At 38.0% G+C, this 19,168-nt stretch overlaps 1 protein-coding gene across 2 annotated transcripts in view; it reads left to right on the forward strand.

Moving 5' to 3' along the window:
• RYK (receptor like tyrosine kinase) overlaps positions 1-19,168 on the forward strand; it is an 86,119-nt gene that overhangs the window by 9,594 nt on the left and 57,357 nt on the right. For both annotated transcript variants that reach the window (XM_090284318.1, XM_090284319.1), the window contains exon 2: positions 18,436-18,557. In XM_090284318.1, the coding sequence (XP_090140444.1) occupies positions 18,436-18,557 (122 nt within the window). The remainder of the gene's footprint in view (positions 1-18,435; positions 18,558-19,168) is intronic.

Raw genomic sequence — 19,168 nt, forward strand, 5'->3', positions numbered from 1 at the left:
AGGTTAGCTGTTTACCTCATCTTTATCCCACCAGAATTATGGGAGGGATGTAAACAAAATGCGGATTCCTAGACCTACTTTGTTTAGGAGGTCTGAGATGGGCCACAGCTAATGAACCATGGGAATGCCATGTTCCATTGATTGTAAGATGTGTACATTTTTCTACATTTGAACATCTCTGAAATTGGAACCATTTTACAGTCAGTGGGAAGTCATCAGTTATTTGGCAGATTGATTTTCATTCTTAGGGGCACAAGAAATAATGGTGCACTTTAGATTAAATGAAATATGGTATGATAAATAGATGTTTTATAAAGAAAACTTACACATAGTTTTTCAACTTTTCCTTTTTTTTTTTTGGTACCTGTCACAACTTTTCAGAGTAGTAAAATTCACTGGTGGTACGTATTTATTATTGTTTGTGCTAATGGCTGTGTAGTCATGTCGTTGCAAGGACTCCAGATGACTGTAGTGAGGTATTACCATTAGGCTTAAGAGCAAAAGCGGTTCAGTTCCTAGTTGGGAAGTTGATGGCAAGAGAAACATCAGTGGTTCTCAACCTTTTTTGTGAAAGCCTTAGGGCCTTTTGCTAGACAAAGGCATTGGTACCAACACATACTCAGTTTTGTATACTCTGCCAGGGACTCTTGGACTTGGAGGGCTTTGCAGGGACCCCTGATGAAACGTTATGGATGCATCAGAATCCCACAAAAGCTGGTTCTGGAAGGCGTCTTCTGTTCTGTTGCATTCTATATTTCATCCTGGGATTCCCCGACCTCCTACAGAATTTTTAAAATTTGCATACATTAAGGTTCATTTTGTTTTATGGGTTTTCATGAGGAATGCAGTGTCATGCATCCAGCAGAGTATCATGCAGAATAGTTTTACCACCCTAAAAATTCCGCGAGGAAGGGGGCATTTATATTTCTAAATATCCCCCTTATATTTTAAATAAGTTTGCTCTTTAAATAATGTGTTCATTATGGAGCATTCCAAACATTCAAAAGTAGACAGAATAGTATAATGCACCTCTCTGTACATCATCCAGCTTTCACAATTAATAACTCATGGCCCATTTTGTTTTATCTATACCATTCCACTCCCCAGTCTACTCCCTTGCCCTCACTTTGATTATTTTGAAGCAAACCCAGACATAAAATTTTGTAGAACTTTTTATTACGTATCTCTAAAAGATAGGGACTCTTTAATATTTTATAATAACCATTATCATACCTAAGACATGAACAGTAATTAGTAAATATCAGATACGCAGGCTGTTCAGATCTTCCTGATTTATAAATTAATGTTTATATTGAGACACTTGCCTGCCACTGGTTTCCTCTCTTAACCCTGCCTCCACCTGTGTGTACCGTGTGTTTAGTTCTCTGGTGCCAGGCCCCTTCCCACCCGAGGCTCTACATTAGGTGAGTGCTCTGCTGCACACAGTTTTCCAGATCTTTACATGGCTGGAGCCTTCTAGATCTCGCTCTCTCAGAGAGCCTTGCCTAACTTTCCCAAGTTTCTGTCTCATATCCCCCAACCCCGTAAAGTGCCCCCCATCTTGGCTTCCATAGCTCTCTGTACACTCTACAAACAAATCTGTGTCACCGTGCCCTCACAGTCTGTCTTTCCTCTCTACTGCACTGAGGCCACCTCATATCTTGGTACATAACAGTTTCTCCGGAGACTGTTGATATACACAACAGTTAAAGGACGTGAAGTATTCAAGAGAGATTCCAGCCTTTTCTAATAAATAAAAACTGGGAAATATTATTTCTAAAATCTTTTCATCTGAAATGCCTAACCTGCTGTTAATTTTATCCAGTGCGTTTATTCATTTCACACATCTCATAAGTTTGATTTGGGTCTTTTTATATCTTCCATGTCTCTACTGAGTTGTTTTTTTAATCCTTACCTGAGAATATGCTATTGATTTTAGGGAAAGGAAGAGGGAGAAAGAAACATTGATGTAAGGGAGACAAACATTGATGTGAGAAACATTTATTGGTTGCCTCCCATACATGCCCTGTCCATTGATGGAACCCACAACCTCGGTATGTACCCTGAACTGGGAATCAAACCACAACCTTTTGGTGCATGGGACAACACTCCAACCAACTGAGCCACCCAGCCAGGGCTCTACTTAACTTTTTGATCATGTGTACAGTTATAATAGTTGTTTCAAGTTGTTTCAGTATCCTTGTCTGCTAATTCTAACATGTGTGCCAGTTCTGGATTGATTTTAATTGATTTATCTATCTTTCTGTCTTACATGCTTAGTAGTTTTTGACCGTATGAGAGGCATTGTGAATTTTCCCTGGTGCATACTGGATATTTTTGTATTCCTGTAAGTATTCTTGGCTTTTGTTCTAGGACTTTTAAGTTACTTGTATACAGTTCGATCCTTTTAGATCTTGCTTAAAACACTTGTTAGATAGGATAGGAATAGTACTCAGTGTAGGGCTAATTAGTCCCCACTACTGAGTCAAGACCATTCTGGCCCTGGCTGGTGTGGTTCAGTTGGGTGGAGTGTTGTCTGGTAACTGAAAGGTTGCCTGTTAGATTCCCAGTCAGGGCACATTCCTAGGTTGTGGGTTCGATCCCCAGTTGAGGTGTGTGAAGGAGGCACTCGATTGATGTTTCTCTCTCACATCTATGCTTCTCTCTCCCACCCCTCTCCGCCTTCCCCTCTCTCTTGAACAAGAATAAAATAAACCTTAAAAAAAAAAAAAAAAAAAAAGGCCATTCTGTGTACTTTCTCCAGTGACCTGTGAGTTGTGAAGCTTGCAGTCTGGTAGGTGGGAATAGGTACTAGACACTTACCTTTTATCCTTTCTCTTTGTGTGCTCTGATCAGTACCATCTGAAGGCTGGAGGGTACCTGCAGGTCTTGGGCATTCTGTCAGTGCAGCTCTCTCCTCTCTGGTTCTTTGTCCTGCACACTTCAGCTGTCTTTGTCTTCCTGAACTCTCATATATTTTGCCTGGTTTTTGTTGTTGTTATTCCAAATGAGAGGGTTAATCTGGTCCTGTTGTTCTATCTTGTCCAGAAGTGGAAATGGCCAAAGATTATCTTTTTGGTTGTTTGTATCTTTTCTGCAGGAGCATAACTCCTTAAATTATGTGTTAAAGGAGAGAACTTAGTCCAAGTTAAAGAAAAAAGCTTTAAGGTTTGTGTATGTATGCATGCACAGGTACACAACTGTAGATACATAGTAGATAACATGGTGTGGGACAGTATTGGATTTGGGTTCTGTATATTGAGTTTTAAATCCATCTTCTCTTGCTACATGCGGGTTGGCAAGTAAATAATGTTTCTGAGTGTTGGTTTCTTCAATATAAGATGAAATGCTTTTCAACTAACTGTTCCCACAGTTGCTGTAATGTATATGAAAATGCTACATAATACTCAAAACAATTTATTTTAGTTATTGGTGGGGGATTTACATGTTTTTAGATGAAAACCAAAATCACAGAATGTTAGAAAGAGAGGTCATTTAGATATCACATGGTTGATCGATTGCCTTCAATAGCATTTATCACTCACTGATCAATTATTTATTAAGTGTATACTAGGCCATAATTTAGAGGTTTGGGACATTCTAATGAATAAAACAAATAAAGATCTTTGCCTTCATGGAACTGACTTCTAGCAGAGCGCTAAGTGATTTGCCTGAGAAAAGAATTCAGGTAGATTTGGAGCTGGACCCCAGTTAGCACTTTGCCAAGCTTCCTGTGATGGCAGGGGCAAGTGATGGTTGTGAGTTTTCCATTGTGCTTTGAGACCATGGACGTAACAGCGAACTCACTAATGGCCTGCACAGCTGACTGGAGCGTGCTCCTGTTAGGAGTTGCCTGTGAAAGAAGTTGAATGGTGATTATGTCCAACTACAAGTAAATTACTCCCTCTCCGTTATAGGGCCATACCTGAAATGCTTGTATAAGCTCGTCAGATCATTTTCTTTAAATAGAGCAGTAACCAATGACATTCTTTTTCAGAGTATACCAGATACTGGAATTTTATGTTACAGTGCTGGAGATAATGGGTTATGTTTTTCTTCCTTACTATCCTTGGATAGGATTTGGGAATCACCTTTAACTTCTCTGCAGTTGTGGTACAAATCACATCTTTGGGGGAATTCTTTTATGGACTTTTTTTTAAGTGATAAATATATTAATTGAATGTGAAATCTTGTTCCCTGATCCTGTGTTTTAGTGTCCAGCTCTCTATAATTTCCTCCCCATCTACCATAGTATTTTTAGATGGGGAAGGTGACAGTGCATCATCTGAATCACCCATTTGAAATCAGAAGTGACCATACCTGCCCTCTATTTCACATAACTTCTTCCAAAGGTGATATCATCACAGTTATTAGAGAGGCAAACCTGAGCACAGCATTGGTAGTGGATAGCTTTGGACTTCCATTTTAAGGGATTGGGGATTACAGTGAAAGTCACAGTCTGAAAGGTAATCTCTGGAGGACGGGGCTGGGGAGATGCTTAGTGAGTGGATCTTTGCACCCTACCTGTAGCTTGGTTTGTTAATGCAGTGGCAGCTACAAGCCATTCCAGTGGGTTATTTATAAGTGAGCTATTGATTTTGACCTCATATTCTGTTTTCTCCCTGAAGTGACAAAGTGAGGGAAGGTGCTGAGTGACCGCGGATGCCTGGTTTTTCCTTGGGAGGATCAGGAGATTCCTTTCCTTGAAGCTGACTGTCTAGTTACTTCACAGGGATTAGGAGGGGGTGGGTGGGTCCTCTTGCCTTTCCTTTGAGGCCAGTCGTGGGTAGGAGGTGTGGAGGCACCCTGGAGGAAGGGAGTAGAGGGCGGTGGCATGTTTATCTTGTCCTCTGTTGTCCATCATGCATATCTTCTTTCTCGTAACAACTCACTTTAATTCTTTTTATCCTCTCTCTGTATATATGTATACACCTCAACCCAGCTCTATCAAGACACTTCAGGCTGTACAAGATGGACTGAGGATTACATTAAAAATCGTACTTAATCTACAAGATTATTGTTTAAACAGCTCTGGTGACTTACATGCTTTTTCTTTTTCAATTATGAAGAAATGCCCCTTTCTGCAGTCTGACATTTGTAAATTAGATGTCTTATGATGTAGTTAAATATTAGGTCTCAGCTTATTTTCTTGGTGTAATTTGACTGTAGACTTATTAGATTCTGATGGACAAATTCTTATTTTATTATATCTATTTCAGCTTGTTAGTTTCCATAAACTAGGAAAATTTGAAATAAGAGCTTCATATTTATATTTTAGTGTCAATTAAAATTTAGAGTATTTAATGATTTCATATTTAGTAAGTGATTTTGGCTTTTTTCCCTCTGGCTCATACACCATGCTGTCCTCAAAACCTAGATTATCTTGACTAAATAAATTTTTTATTCAAGTTTAACTAGCATTTGGAAACTGTGGATGATATCATAGAAAAAACAGAGTTTGGACTGACATTTGGAAGCCAGGGATGATATCATAGAATACTAGGATTTTGTGGCTGAGGAGGGACAATAACATCATCTGGTTTACTTCCCTTGTTTCATAGTTTAAAAAATTGATCCTGCAGAAGATGGTTAAATAACTGATTGCCAAAGATCAGTTATTTACTAGCAAAAGCTGTGTGTTTTAGTTCTCTTTCCATGACATTACTTTTATTTTCTTGCCTTAACTGATTTCTGACCTAAAAAAATATAGCATTTCATCCAGTTCATCAAAATCCATCTTTGATGTAGTTGATTTTTATCAATAGGCAGCCATTTATGCATCTAACATTTGAGTAGCTACCAATTCTAAGACCGCAGCCCTACTTGTAAGGTATTGGGGAAGACAGTGTGTGAACAACTCACTGGAATGTATTTTGTTAAGTACTGTAAAGGTGACTCTTTTTACAAATGGAGATGATTTGCTCATTGACACTAATCAACCATTGTTGCAGCCTTGGGAAACCAGTAGTTAACTTTTAATATCATTTGGAAAAAGTTTTGAACTGTTAAATATTTTGAACTTGAGCTAAACAGGTCAAGTCATGTAGAATACAGGCCTGAGTTAAGTTTGAACTTAAGATTGTCTAGGGAAAAAAAGAATTTTTCTTAATGGATGTTGAGAATTTTACAGGAATAACTTTGGTTTTTCAGCTTGGATTTTGGATTTTTTAAATTATGAACAAATGTCATATTTTCTAACAAGAAAGCAACATCCCTACTTTGCTGGCATTGGCAGTCTGGTCATGGTAATTGAATAGCTAGGTTAGAAGAGGAAAGTTCTGTGCTTTCTAATAACAAAATGCACAGGCTGCCCACTCTTCTTCTGTCTGCCTTCCAGCAGAGCCCCTGCCCACCCTGATCCATCCTTCTTCACCTGCTCGGTCCTCTTTTTTCCTGGCCTTTCCCCTTGATGTGTGGAGCTCTAGTTCTGTTTTGAGGTCTCTTCTGTCTCTCTTCATAGTGTTTCCTTATCTCTTCAGCTTAACTGAAACCTGATTTTCTCTTGTAAGTGATAGCTTCCTCATAATCCTTTCAAGTCACTGGAAGCCCGTTTTATTACAGTCCCTCCCCATTTATGGGCCAGGGACTAGCTCTTTTTCTTTTCTTATTTATTTATTTATTCATTAAAGATTTATTTAATTTTAGAGAGATGGGAAGGGAGGGAGAAAGGGAGAGAAACACATCACTGTGTGGTTGCCTCTCGTGCCCCCAGCTGGGGGCCGGGCCTGCAAGCCAGGCATGTGCCGGGACTGTGAATTGAACTGGTGACCCTTTGGTTCCCAGGCTGGCACTCAGTTCACTGAGCCACACCAGCTAGACTTTTCTTTTTTTTAAATAATAATTTGTTGAAGTGAAATTCACATAACATAAAATTAATTATTTTAAACTGAATGGTTCAGTAACATTTAGTACATATACATGTGTAGTTGTATAACCACCACCTCTATTTAGTTCCAAACATTTCCATTGCTTCAAAGTAAAACAGCTTACCCAACTTGCATCGTGTCTCTATGGATTTATTTATTCTGGATATTTCATATAAATGGAATCATACAATATGAGACCTTTTGTGTCTGGCATTTATTTGTTTATATTTATCTATTGATATTAGATGAAGGTGAGACAGACACACATCGATTTGTTTTTCCATTTAATGCATTCATTGGTTGCTTCTTGTATGTGCCCTGCCTAGGGATTGAACGCACAATCTTGGCATATCTGGACGATGCTCTAACTAACTGAGCTAGCTGGACAAGGCTAGGTTTTATTTAGCACAATGTTTTCGAGATTCGTCCACATTGTAGTGTGTATCAGTACTTCATTTCTTTCTATGGCTGAATAATATTTTATTCTCTGTATGTACCACAATTTGTTTATTCATTCATCTATCATGGACATTAGGGCTAGTTCCATATTTTTATCTTATGAGAATGCTGCCGTGAACATGTGTATAAATGTACTTGGTTGAGTACATATTTTCAGTTTTGTGTATATACCGAGGAATGGGCCATCTGTGTATCTTCTTTGGAGAAATATCTATTCAGATCCCTTGCCCATTCTTTAATCGTGTTGTCTTTCTGTTGTTGAGTTGTAATAGTTCTTTATGCATCATGGATACTGGGCCTTTATCAGATACAAAATTTGCAAACATTTTTCTCCATTCTGTAGGCTGTCCTCACCTTCTTGATAATGTCTTTTGATGCACAGAAGCTTTTAATTTTTATTAAGTCCAATTAATTTACTTCTATTGGTTTTACTTTTAATGTCATATCTGAAAATCTATTTCCAACAAGGTCATGAAACCCTGTTTTCTAAGAATTTTTTTCATTTAAGATCTTATATTTAGGTTGTTGACATATCAATACTTTGATTACTTTTTATTTATGGTGTAAGGTAGCAGTCTAATTTTATTATTTCGTCTGTGGATATCTACTTCTCTCAGCACCATTTGTTGAAGAGAGTTTTCTTTCCCCATTAAATGGCACCACTGCCAAAAATTAATGGGCTAGAAATATATAGGTTTATTTCTGGACTTGGTCTACATGTCTGTAGTTATGTCAGTACCACACTGTTGTGGTTTTTGTGGCCTTGTGGTGAGTTTTGAAATAGGGGAGTGTGAATCCTTCAACTGTGTTCTTTTTCAGGATAGTCGGTTCTTGGGGGCCACTTGCAATTCCATATTAATTTGAGAATCTGCTTTTCCATTCCTGCCAAGGAAGATGGTTAGAATTTTGATGGGGATTGTACTGATAGACCTCTTTGGGTAGTGTTGCCATGTTTGCAATCGTAAAGCTTCCAGTCCATGAAGATGGGATGTCTTTCCATTTATTTTGCTCTCTTTCCCATGTTATTCTATTCAGATAGTGAGCAAGGGTGGTCCAAGAATTTTTGTCTCATTTCAGTCTTCTTGTCAATGTTGCAGGTGGAAATTCTTTCTGAGCTTTGATCTTCTCTTTTCAGTTTATAGCGCTTTGCCAAATTTTACCTTTTAGTATATTTGGGTATTTTAAGGGAAAGTTGGAGGAAAGTTTTTTAGTCATTAGTAATTTGTCATTACTAGTGTTAATCTTGATATATCAAAGATGTTACCTTTATCAATGTGATTTTTTAATGAGTTTTGTTGTTTGAGGCCTTTCCCTCTAGCTCCCACTGGTCTTTATGTATTCTTTTGGGCACTAATTGGATTTTTGTTCAATGAATTGCTGTAGCTATATGTGCATGTCTTTAAATATTTTTGAAAATCTTTTTCAGATAACTTAGTTTTCATAGAAAATTTAAGAGAAGGAAAAAAAAGCATGCGATTAAAAAAAAAAAAAAACCCTGTAATACACCATTCATAATCAACCACTGTCAATATTTTTGATGTTTCCTTTCCTTTTGGAAAAATGGAGCACACACATGCAGATATACTTTTAACTTTAATTTGCGGGACATTTAATTTTACCTATTATATGTAAGAACTGTTCTAGGTGCCAGACATTACTCAAAATTTGCTTTATATAGTTTGTATATAGTTTGGAAACTCTGATTCCAAAAAACCTCCGCTGCCTTGCGGCATACCTCTTCAGGGGAAAGGCTAAGGGAGTAAACCCCGACAGAAAATCCGGAGCCGGAGTCCCTAAGGCGGTTTGACGTTGTAGTCAACACCGGCAACTCCTGCGGCGCACCTGAAGCCAAGCTGTATTGACTCTGTCTTTCCCTTGGATCCTTCAGCTGCGAAGAGAGGGGGGGTCTGCTGCATGGGCAACAGCAGACCCTCCATATCACCCTGCCCAGGCTCTGTAGCTTCAGCTTCACTGGAGAGGACACTCCAGCGTCATCGCAAGATGTCGATTCAACACGGAAGGAGACAGATACCGTGTCACTCCCGAGTCGGACTGCACAGCCATTCTCGGCGGTGCAGATAGACTCTTAAGAAGCTACACCATCGTCTCTCGAGACGGACGGCTACCGACGGATAGTTTGTAACTTTCCTGTTTTTATTTAATGTTACATTTTAACCAAAACCCAGTTCATTAAAATGTATTTGTCACAGCCCTGTTCATGGCTTCCTAGTCTTTTTCAGTGTTTTTTGGTCTTTAAAACCTGTCTTCAAAGCAGAAGCTCAGTATGTCAAACACCTGAACAGGGATTAGATTGCAGGGATATAGTGGCTTGGGGTACCACCTCTTCTAAAGAAAGCGGAACTGAAAAATCAGTGCTCTTATTGCCAGTCATTTATATTCTTTCTTTTCTTCAATTTTAGTTATTGGGTTGGCAAAAAAGGCCATTACATTTTCTACCATAAAATAAAAGGGACATTTTTCATTTTCACCAATAACTATTGATTTAGATATTTTCAGTATATCGGCTATCTCCTGCTATTGGCTTTAGTGGGTAGAAGCCAGGGGTGCTGCTAAACATTTTCCAATGCATAAGACAATCCCACAGCAAATAATTATTTGGCAAAAATGTCAGTAGTACCAAGATACTTCACAGACCACTTTTCACATGTTTGATCAGTTACAGCATCTTCTCCATACACTGCACAAGTCTTTTTGTGTGTGTGTTTCAGTTGTGTTTTTACTTTTCTTAAAATAATAAAGCATAATACATCAAAAACATTGCATATTTTCTTCCATCTTCAATACTAAAATGGCTGTGCAAAAATTCACCAATTTTGGTAAGTTTTTTAAAAAGGCACGCTGATATGACAGCTGTCACAATACAATCTAACAAAATTGTTTCGAATGAAGTTAAAGACAACTAAGCGCTACTAGAGCCATCTGTACAGAAAAACACTAAAACTTTTTGTCCAAGCCAATACTTTGATTAATATCTTTTTACACAAAAATTTGTATCTTTATTTGATTTCCTGCTTAACATTTAGTATTATATTTAAAGACTATAAGTGTTTCTGTTATAACATCAAATACATTCCTCTAAAAAAACTTTTTAAGATTGCCTATTCACTAAAAATAACAGGCCTTATGGGAAAAATAAGGTTAAGGACAAACCACTCAAGACCTCTGCAATTTTCAAACCAAGTACTAACAAAAGCATAATTGGTACCTTATGAGATAACTTGGACAGCCCAGTCAAACCACTTACAGTGGCTGAGGCTGCTTCAGAGGAGAGTTAAAGATATTAAAACATAATAGGATGAAAGTTTCTGGCTTGCATGGTCTTGAGTAGTGCAGATGAAAGTAGCTTTCTAAGTCAGTGTGACTGCCATAGAGGTGGCACAAGAGGAAGGACAGCTTGCTGAGACCCAGGACCCACGCAGAGGCTGGCAGTGCTCCTCTAGGCAGCTCTGGGCTCAGGTGCTCACTTTTAGTCTTCTTAAAATAGAGCTGAGAGGGCTCCTGTCTGGTAGTAGCTGAGCTGAGTAAGGGTCTTTTCCTTTCCTACTGAAAGTTACAAATTTTGACCTGCTTTCTGGTTGCCTTTGCCTGGGGAACCGACACAATTTCTAGGTTATACTGGCATTGTTTCCACCTGGCTGGTTTGGCTCAGTGGATTGAGCGTCGGCCTGCGAGCTAAGTGTCGCTGGTTCGATCTTCCAGTCAGGGCACATCAGAGAAGGAAAACTCTGATTCCAAAAAAACCTCCGCTGCCTTGCGGCATACCTCTTCAGGGGAAAGGCTAAGGGAGTAAACCCCGACAGAAAATCCGGAGCCGGAGTCCCTAAGGCGGTTTGACGTTGTAGTCAACACCGGCAACTCCTGCGGCGCACCTGAAGCCAAGCTGTATTGACTCTGTCTTTCCCTTGGATCCCTCAGCTGCGAAAAGAGGGGGGGTCTGCTGCATGGGCAACAGCAGACCCTCCATATCACCCTGCCCAGGCTCTGTAGCTTCAGCTTCACTGGAGAGGACACTCCAGCGTCATCGCAAGATGTCGATTCAACACGGGAGGAGACAGATACCGTGTCACTCCCGAGTCGGACTGCACAGCCATTCTCGGCGATGCAGATAGACTCTTAAGAAGCTACACCATCCATCGTCTCTCGAGACGGACGGCTGCCGACTGGCATTGTTACATATTTCATTTACTAACCGCTGGTAAGCTGATTGGTGTTACAGGAACCTGTCCTATGACAGAACAGACTGTATTTTTAAGTTGATACGCAAAACTTTGAATTTCACTGTCATGGTTTCTTTGAAAAAATTCAAACCCTTTCCAACTAGGCACTAAGTACCTTAGTTAATAGAGTGTCTCCTTCAAATGTTTTCAAAATCTGTACACAGCAAATAGCAACTCTGTTTAGTGATTGCATTACAATTTCAATATTTCAATCTAGGGTAGGAATTTCAAATTTTAAATTTATTTTGGTGGGTCACAGGCTCCAAACTGTCAGTAGCTTATGAATATTAATTTGTTAAGGATGGAAGTTATGGTTTTGTAGTGACTCTCATTTGCGGATATAGCTTCATCCAGGATTATGCAGCATTCAGTTACGACATTGGAGAAGACAGGGAGTAAGGGAGTCAAGTCAGTTCAAGATTGGGTGTTTTCATGATAGGGTATGTGTGTCTCGCGTAGGCAGGTGGGAAAAGTTGAAGGTATTGATAAGTAATTGAAGTAATTGGGATTGAAGTCAGTAAGAAGTAAATAAATGATTGGTAGAATGGGAGAAACAAGAGGATTTTGGATGCTGGAGATAGGAGCCTAAAGAACAGCTATTGTAACAATAAAGGGAAGGAGCTAAAGCGTTTGGAGGTAGAGTAATTGACATATTGCTACCGTCCATAGAAATGGACTGCTTTGGTTTGGATGAAAGTTGTTGAAGTATAAAAGGACCATTGAAGGACAAGTTGAGAATGGGTTGGTTTCAAGGATATTGAGAGTTTGCCATAAGAAGTCACAGGAGAAGGATGTGTAGAAACCTTATAAACTGGTTCCAGAATACTCAGTGAATGAAGCAGCTAAGATACCGGGGAGTACAGAAGGTGGCATAGTTTGATGGCATATGCCTAAATGGAACCAGGGCAGTGCCACTGAGGGTGGAAGAATGGGTCTTGTGGGCTCCACAGGACCAGCTATTCTTCAAGAAAATTGAAGAGGTAGTGAAAATCACAATGGCATTAGGGGATGATAGTGTACAGAAGGGCCGTGAAAGAGAAGGGGTCATGGATGGATGACCAGGTGGTAAGCACACCAGCAAAAGCTGAAGGCCAGGTTTTAGAAAGTTCAGAAAGTTACAGACTCCAGTCTTTGCCCAGCCATCAGTGAGAATGTTGTGAAGTTGCTTATGTGTGTTCCAAGACAGTGTTTACTAGTTAGGAACCGTGGTTTGTATCCAGAGTTTGAGTTGATAGAACAGGAGGGACCTTAAGCAGTTTGGGGAGAACAGATGTCCTCAGGATGTTGGAAAGGGTATTGGCTGTTTTCTTCAGTCTCATGAGATGTAAGAATTTAGATAATTTTAAGTAGGACTTCAGCCACAAATTATTAAATGACCGCGTGAATGGCTTGAGGATATGTTTGCCTTTTTGTCCTTTATATCTTTTCTACTTACAGTTCTTTTTAACATAGTTATTTAAGGGAATTAAATATGTGGTACCATGAGATGTCCTTGATACTTCGAACTGTGTCTGGAAAATTTAAATGTTTACACATTGTTGTTATTATTACCAGTAATAACATTACAACTGTTATTTATTAGGACCAGAGTTCTTCATTTCCCTGTGAAAGATGTTTGAAGTTTAAATTCGGAAGTTGTTGATTACTTAAGGTTAATTAGTGTTTTCCTAAAACTTCTTTTTATTAGTGCTAGTAACATTCTGTGGTTTGCAAGCTTTTTAAGATTAGAACAAAGAGGTAAAAACTTGTTGGCTCTCTTTTTCCCTCTTTTAAAAATTTTAGGTAAACTTTACATATAATGAAATGAGCAGATATAAAATGTATACTTGGTTGACTTTTGGAAAATGCATACACTACCCCAACTAGAAATAGAACATTTCCATCACCCCAGAGTTCCCTGGTGTCCCCTTGCAATCCATTCATGGGTCTCCCTCCTACCCCCTTCCCAGGCAACCTCATCTGATTTCTATCAGCATAAATTAGTTTTGCCTGTTCTAGAATTTTATATAAATAGAATTATATGGTATGTACTCTTGTGTATAGTTTTTTTTTCACGCACACAGTCTTTGAGATTCATACCTTTTGTTACAAAGTCTTAACAGTTAATTTTCATTGCTGAATAGTATTCCATTGTACAAATATACCACAATGGTTATTCATCACATTATGGACATTTATATCATTTCCAGTTTTGGCTATTCTGAATAAAAGTGCTGTCGACATTCATGTACAATTTTTTTTGTGGACATATGTTTTCATTTCTTTTGGATAACTACCTAAGGGTGGAATTACTGGATCATAGAGTAGTTGTATGTTTAACATTATTAAAAAACTGCCCATTTTCTAAAGTAGTTGAACATTTTCTACACTCCCACAGCAATGTATGAGAATTGCAGTTGCTCTACATCCTTGTCAACATTTAGTCATTCTTGTGGGTGGTAATTATATCTCACTGTGGTTTTAATTAGTATTTCTCTGATGACTAATGATGGTTAGTACCTTTTCATATACATGTTGTTCATTTATATATCTTCCCTTACAAAAAGTACATTCACATCTTCTGCCCATTTTATTTAATTGGGTTGTCTTATTTTTGTAGAACTTTATGTATTCGAGAAAGAAGTCCTTTTTTAAAAGGTAGATGTGTTGTGAATATTTTCTCCTAGTTTGGAACTTGAATTTTATTTTCTTCACAATGCCTTTTGAGGAGCAGATGTTTTTAATATTGATGCCACCCAATTCATCATTTTTTTTTCTCTTTTGGTTCATATTGTGTGACCAGTCAAAGAGATCTTTGCTTACCCTAGATTGTGAAGATAGTCACCTACATTTTCTTCTGGAAGCTTTATAGTTTTAACTTTTACATTTAGGTCTATAAATCAATCTCAAATTAGTTTTTGTGTGATATGTAACTTGAATTGAACTGTCTTGATGTCTTTATTGAAATTTCTTACGCTCTGTATTTGCGGGTTTATTTTTGGATTCTGTTCATTGATATGTCTCTCCTTACACCAGTACTGCCCTGTTCTGATGACTACAGCTCTTCATTATGTTGTGAAATCATTTAATGTGCGTCTTCCAACATTGTCTTTTATTTTTCAAGATTGTTTTGGTATTTTAATTTCATTTTAGAAATAATTTGTTTCTTCAAAAAAAAATCTGTTGGGATTTTGATTAGGATTATTTTAAATCTCTAGATCAGTTTGAGAGACTTAATATCTTAATATTGAGCCTTATCTAAGAGAATGGTACCTCTCCACTTACTTAGATCCTCTTTAATTTTTCTTAGCCACGTTTTGTACTTTTCAGTTTAGAGGACTTACATATTTTTAGTTACTTTTTGATGTTATGGTATTGATTTGTAAATTTTATTTTGCAATTGTTACAAGTATATGGAAATACAGTTTTTTTAAAGAAAAATAGTGACCTTGTTTCTGAAACTACTAAATTCAGAATTGGTTTTAATAGTATTTTAGTAGATTCCATAGTGGTTTCTACACACATAATCCTATCATCTCTGAGTAATGAGTTTTAGTTCATCCTTTCCAACCTCTGTGCTTTTTGCCTTAATACATTGGCTAGGCCCTCCAATACAAAGTTGAATAGAAGTGATAGAAGTGGACATCTTGTCTTGCTTCTTCTGATCTTAGAAATAAGAATTTAGTAATTCACCATGGATTATGATGTTAGCTGTAGAGTTTTAGTAGATGTTCTTTACCAGACTGAGAAAGTTTGTCTTTTCCTAATTTGCTAACAGTTTTTACTATTAATAGACTGTGAATTTCACCAAATGACTTTCCTGCATCTGTTGTTTGTTTTTTTTCATTAATATATTGAATATGATGTTTTATCCTTTTTGTATATTGTTGGATTCAGTTTGCTGATGTTTTATGGAGAATGTGCCTATGTTCATGAGGGATGTCTGTCTATAATTTTCTTACAATATTTTAAATAGGTTTTAATATCAGTGTGATACTGACTTAATAAAATTAGTTAGGAAGTATTTTCTTCAACAATTTTCTGAAAGAGTTTATGTAAGATTCCTAAATGTTTGATAGGATTCATCTGGACCTGGAGCTTTGAGGAAAGGTTTTTAATTATTTGGATTTTTAATTCTTTGTCAGTTCTGGTAAATTTTGTTTTTCAAGGATTATTCTATTTTATATGTTACTGAATTGATTGTCATAAAGTTCATAATCTTATCTTTTTGACATCTGTAGGATTTATAGTGATGTTCCCTCTTCATTCCTAATATTGGTAATTTGTGATTTTTTCTTAATCAGTCTTGCAGAGGGTATAACTATTTCATTAATCTTTTCAATAATCATCTTTTGGCTTTATATCTTAATTTCATTATTATGGTATTTGATCAGAGAAGTAGTCTGTATTATTTCTATTTAGAATTCATTGTTTTTAATCATATTTAACTGCCCCTTGTTTCATGTCCTATTGTTCAAATAATATATTCACACTAAATTTTCATCTGTTTTGCTCTTTTGTATTCTTAGAGCATGCTGGTTTCCAACTCTTATTGTGGATTTGTTTTTTTTCCTTGCTTTTTTTCCTATCGGTTTTGCTTTCTGTAATTGAAATTTTTGTTAGTCGCACTACTATATCTTCTTATGTTTTTAGTAATAACAAAATTGTCTTGTTAATAAATTTGATATTAATTAATGGATTTATTAATGTAAAATCTTTTACCTTGAGTTCTAGTTTGTCTCATGTTAATAGTGCCTCAATCTACCTTTCTTTCCTCATTCCTTCTTTCCTTCCTTCTTTCCTTCCTTCCTTCCTTCCTTCCTTCCATCTGGCATGTATTTTAAAATTTTATTCTAGGTGTGTTCTTCGTAAACAGGACTTTTTAAAAACAAGAAAATTTATGCTAATTACAGTTACTGTAATTGCTGATTTTTTCTTTGTCTGCAGTTTTCTTGTTGCTTTTTTCTCCTTTCTTCCATCTTACTACCTTCTTTCTTCTCCTTTCCCCACTTTCTCCAGCACCACTGGTCCTCCCTCCAGATGTTTGCTAGCACTTCCTGTTCTGCCAGCAGGGAGAGCCTTTTGCCAGAGGATATCTACTCTTTTCCCATTGCATTCAGTACCCTCTATAGGATAAATGAAGCAGTGCTACCCAGCCAGTGCAGCAACTCGTCCCCCTGGAAGCCTCAAATCTTACTTCCGAGTTGATGATTATATTAGATGCAGTTCAGAAATTAGACAACTGATTTTACAGAAGTGCCTGTAGCTGTTATTTGTTTCTATATCTGCATTCTTAGTAGGTGTGAGATCCCCATCTTGACTGCTCTGCATACTGCTAATGGGTCTCCTCTGTACCTTTTCCCCCTCCAGGGTGTGGAATATGTATGCCATGCCTTATTAGAGGGACACCTGAACACAACTTTAAACAACAGTAAATCAGCGGAGGGGAAGTTACTCCCTACTTTCAGTCTTTCAGTTCTTTTGGATTCTCATGGAGAAAGTCTCTGATTCTTTACCTCTCTCAAATTCTTGTTGATACCCTCTCACCTCCTTTTTGTAAACAGTAAGCGGGGCTCAAGCTCCATCATGGACACAAGTATATTCTTTTATTTTCTTTTTAATTGATTTTTGGGTTACTTTGTATTTCTTCACAGTAATTACTGATTTTCTACTCAAGTTAGTGATTAAATTTCACCTTTAAAATTTTTGTTTTAAAAAAACTGAATTAATTTAAAAAATATATTAAATACCTGTAGGCAGAAGGGGTATGACAAAGTTGGAGTGGAATTTGAGAGTTACTTCAGTATTTTTCAGGCGCCCAATTATTTCTGCTTTGTCTGCAGTACTAACTTGTTTAACAAGTATTGACTGAGCATGTGCTTTGTGCAGAAAACCATGTGAGAACACGAGGAGAGACATGGTGTGCTGCCCCTTGTAGTCCAGGCAGGGAAGAGGACGTGTGTTTGTGCAGCAGCTGGTGTGAGTGTGCTGTGGTAAAATGCTGTCAGAGCGGCCAGGGCGTCCTGCTGAGGAGCAGGCCGCAAGCGGAGGTCACCTCTGGTTGGCGGCTTGAGGCCTTGGCTCACAGTAGTGTTTGCAGCAAGTGCCTTTTTTCCTTCCATTTGAGTATCTCTCTCTAAATCCACATCAGTTTTTGGGGGAGAAGGGGCTTTTGTTTGTAGGTTACTCTGAGAAGCACAGTGTCCAAAAGGAAGAGTGTCACATTGGTCCTCAGAAGACAGGGAGGCTACCAGAGATCTGGTTCCAGCATCGCATGTTTAACCAGATAATCGTTTAATTATTTTGAACCTCAGTTTCTTCACCTTTGTTGGTGTTGATGAGACTTGGTGTCCTTCCTGATTTGTAACACAGCACAATGGGAGACATTTGTGATGTGCATTTGTACATAAATTTTATTTTCACCCTATTATTTGTACTTGAAATTCTGATGGTTAATGATTTCGAGAGTACAGTAGTCCCTCTATATCACGGTTCACTTATCGCGGCCTCACTGTATCACGGGATTTTTAAAAATATTATATTTAATATTGCGGATTTTTTGCTGTATCGCAGGATTTTGTGGTACTGTATACGTATGTTGTTAAAGTTACATAGGTTTAAAAGTGTAGAATATGTTTAAGAACATAAGTAGTGTTTATAAAAGTGTGGAAAAGGTTAATAAGGGACTGGGAATGGTTTATAAGTGTGTGGGAAGGGTTTATAAAGCCTTAAAATATATATAAATACTAAAATAAATGTAAGGTTCCTACTTTGTGGATTTTCACCTATCGCGGGGTGGGGTTGGGGTGTCTAGAATGTAATACCCGCGGTCAGTGAGGGAATATTGTATTTCAGGAGTTTAATTCTTTTTTTCTGTTTTTTTTTTTTCCTAGGTCTTGATGCGGAACTTTATTACGTGAGAAATGACCTTATTAGTCACTACGCTCTATCCTTTAACCTGTTAGTACCCAGTGAGACAAATTTCCTGCACTTCACTTGGCATGCAAAGTCCAAGGTAAGGGAGTGGTCAACCAGAGATGCTAGGTCAGGACCACCCAGGCCCTGAGACTGAGGCAAGGGCTGTATCTGAAGGGTGGGCTGCCATCTGCACCAAAAGGTCTGTGGGTGGAGAGCTGTAGCAGTACTGGGTCTTTTCATATTTGTATTTAAAATTTTTAGCCTATTCCTCTAGACTTTCTCACATCTGTTAAAATGAAGATAGCCATCATTTACGTGCCTAGCTTATGACAGAACACTTAACACCCTTTCTGGGTTTTCAAACAGGGATGAAGGTCTAGCTTGAAGAGGAGACACTTGGACCTGCTAATGACGGTGCTGTTATGGTGAAGTGATGGGAGTGGGGTGGGGGAATTGGTGAGATAGCATTGTAGATGGTTTGGTGCAATGGATGTAGTTCTCCCGTTTATGGAGTACGGTGCAGCTGACTCAGGCACCCATGTGTGCTGTGGCCTAAGCTCCTTCAACCGGAAGGAGCCTCTTGCCTGGTTTACTTGTTGCTGAATTCTTCACTTTCCTCTGACGGTCTGGGCTCTGTGAACATAAGTTTTCTCATAGGTCAAAGAGCAGGGGGCTGAGTGTAGAGACCACTTCCTCCAATCAGCTTTA

The sequence above is a fragment of the Furipterus horrens genome, unplaced genomic scaffold, assembly GCF_987537825.1.
Source record: "Furipterus horrens unplaced genomic scaffold, mFurHor1.1.pri manual_scaffold_7, whole genome shotgun sequence".
In the NCBI taxonomy this organism is placed as follows: domain Eukaryota; kingdom Metazoa; phylum Chordata; class Mammalia; order Chiroptera; family Furipteridae; genus Furipterus; species Furipterus horrens.